The 3193-nt window shown below is 39.6% G+C and overlaps 1 protein-coding gene across 1 annotated transcript in view; it reads right to left on the bottom strand.

The window, feature by feature from the left end:
• The window catches only part of LOC107098657 (arrestin domain-containing protein 1-like), a 23303-nt gene that overhangs the window by 11848 nt on the left and 8262 nt on the right, over window positions 1-3193 (bottom strand). The window contains exon 4 of the mRNA XM_015396430.1: window positions 1614-1768. Coding sequence (XP_015251916.1) covers window positions 1614-1768 — 155 coding nt within the window. The remainder of the gene's footprint in view (window positions 1-1613; window positions 1769-3193) is intronic.

The following is a 3193-nucleotide window of genomic DNA, read 5'->3' on the forward strand; positions in this document are numbered from 1 at the left end:
GGTCCCCAAACCAGAACCCCTCCGGTCCTTGGCTGCGCCTAGAAATCCTGTCCATAAAAGTTATGAACAGGACCGGTGACAGAGGGCAGCCCTGTCGGATTCCAAATTGCACTGGGAACAGGTCCGACTTAATGCTGGCAATGCGATCCAGACTCCTGCTCCACTTGTACAGAGAACGGATGGCCCCTAATAAAGGGCCCCCCGACTCCATACTCCTGGAGCACCCCCCACAGGGCAGCACGAGGGACACGATCGAATGATAAACCTGACCTCTTAAATTAAACAAACTTCATAAGTAAAAAAAACAAACAACAATAAACCTATAAAATGCTGCAGTAAGAAGCTTCTTTTGAAGTTGTGAGAGGCACTCTTAGAAGCTTTGAACAGATTTCATTAAACTTTTAAGCCTCTTAGTATAAAATAAATAAGTTGATGGAGATGAGAAATCAGCTTCCTGGTATGATGAAGTACCAATAGTTTGCATCCAATCATTTCATTAAACGCTTTTAGTTTTTGGAAATATATAAGAATTTTGCTCTTCTTTCTAGTTACCGATCTATTGTTACTATATTTTAATTTGACAAACCGAATGTTCTCCATGTTGTTGTTTTTTTCTGTTGGGTGTGACTGCAATTGCGGGTCTTGACATGGCCAGTCTGGAGCGGAGCAAAAAATAGCTCGGCTCCGTATTTTGATGGTGACAGGCGGAGAAGACGTACGTGGACGGTGACGTGCGGAGGCGTAGCGGTGGATGTGGAACAGCTCCCATTGATTTACATGAAAGACAAGTACTCCGCACAACGTACGTGAGCGGGGCGGAGCACTGACGGAGTATGTGGAATCTGGGGGTTATGCTACGTTCACACCTAAAGCAGCAAGAGCAGCAAAACTCATTCAGCGGAGCTACCCTGTCCTTTCTTTGCCTGTAACAATGGCAGATATATTTGCTGTGATCAGTGGGTAAAAAGTACTTTGAATCTATTTTTAAGTGAGAAAGTCCACCTGAAAACTTTGTCAGTGCAGTCAGTTCATCCAGATTACCATCCTGACTTCAAATATTATTTCGGGTATTTTTCGAGTCGCTCAGACCCCTGTACACCAGCAGTGTGCTGTCACTGGCCCGGTCACTGCTTTGTGGTTTGCCACGGCGGCTGGAAGGCATTTTTTGTGTACGTAACCAAACTGCAGGCACTAGGATAATAAAAGCAAACATGTTTTGCTGGCAGTTTTCAGCATTTTAAGTTAATTTAGGCATTAATACACTGCTTCAGAGGAGTGATCATTGCGCTCTGCATCATCAGCTGCTGTGCCAGTCTCTCTGCCAGCTCTCAGATCAGCGACATGCTGCTTCAGCTGCTCAGATGCGCTGCTCCTGCTGCTCTAGACATGCTGTAGACAGCATGCATGTTCATGTGTTTTGAAGGCGTGGTTTCGAGGGGAGAGGCATGGTTGTGTATGTTCAAAAAAATAGCTTGCTGGAACCGCTTTTTCAAGATCTCCTACAGCAACTTTAACACTATTAATCTTAGTGGATGTTTTTCTACACCTCCACATCCTAAACCTAAGCTTAACTGATCCAGGAATAGTCTGGAGAAAAATTCATAATGGCTCACCCATATATCTGGCAATTCGTTCAAGTTGAGAATTTTTAGCAGGTAGAAAGGCATCTCTGTGCTGTAGTCCTTGGAAAATCGCGGGGTGTCGATGAATGCCCTCACTCTGTAAATGATTTTACCATAGACGCCTTCAAAAGATGTTGGGGCAGTGGCTGTGGAACACAAGCATAACAAAATGACCATTACAATTTTAAAATCAGATCAAGCAAGGTATATCAGATCATATATCACATACAAGACTGACTTTTTTTTACTTCCAAATACTAAAATTGATCAGGTCATGTTAAGAACTTGAAAACAAATTGATAAAGGGTAAGAGCAAACACACTCAGATACACTGACCCTGCCAAAAAAGTACTGAACAGATAACAAGTAAACACACATAATCACAATGTTTTGTAACAACAAGGGACTAGTTGGACTGGTTTTGTGCTTTGTAAGAAAAATTACCTCAGGTAGAAAAGCTTCTTAACCTCTTAAAACCCACCGGGTCACAGGCGACCCGGTGGGTTTTAAGTCGGGGTAATAATTCAGAATGCTCAAAATTCCACAGGTAAAATTTTTACCAGCAGGTGGAGCATTTGTGACAGGAATGACTTAGAACACCACATCATAATTATGACACCAACGTCACGGAAATGGCAAAGCTAATAAAACAATCGTACTTGACAAGATGGTGCAACAAAAGATTCTTTGATAATCTAAGGTTTGTTTCTATCAATTTTCTTAAAAAAAAATAATAATAATAATTTGGTAACAATTCAAATAAAAAATGAAAGTACTTTTCAACACAAGCAGTGATTGATCTCTTGTAATTCATCTAATAAATAACTATTACAATTGAATTGGCAAACTTAAAAAAAAAAAAAAAGTCCATCTGTTGTTTAAAACTTCTTAATGGTAAAATCCTGCAAGGCATTTTAAAACTTTTTTTAAGGAACAAGGAACCACAGGTTGAGAACCACTCGTCTACAAAACTAAATGCTGAAAATCAAGTGTTCTTTAAATCTTATCTATCTGATCCATTTCAGTTTGTTCACGTTAATGACAAATCTTCCTCATGCTCAAAGGTTACCTGTGGAGTACCACAGGGATCCCTACTAGGACCAATTCTCTTTACTTTATATATGCTCCCAATCGGTAGAATTATTAGACAGCATGGGATTAATTTTTTACGGTTATGCTGATGATACCCAGCTATATCTGTCTATAAATCCAGAAGAAAGCTAACCCGTTACATAAATTACAGGCATCTCTTGAAGACAAACTGAATGACTCTAAACATTCTCCTTCTGAATGCAGACAAAACAGAAGATATAGTCTTTGGACCAGAGTCTTAAAAAAAAAAAACTGATTAGCCAGTCACTGCATTTGGATGGGATTAAACTGATTTCAGATAATAAAGTAAAACATCTTGGTGTTGTTTTTGATCAGGACCTGTCATTTAAATCCCATATCAAAGAGGTTTCTAGAATTTCCTTCTTTCATCTGAGAAATATTGCAAAAATGAGAAATATCTTTTCCAGGGTTGATGCTGAGAAACTAGTCCATACATTTGTTACTTCAAATGTAATTCT

The sequence above is a fragment of the Cyprinodon variegatus genome, unplaced genomic scaffold (assembly GCF_000732505.1).
Source record: "Cyprinodon variegatus isolate N-32 unplaced genomic scaffold, C_variegatus-1.0 Scaffold798, whole genome shotgun sequence".
NCBI classification, from domain to species: Eukaryota; Metazoa; Chordata; class Actinopteri; order Cyprinodontiformes; family Cyprinodontidae; genus Cyprinodon; species Cyprinodon variegatus.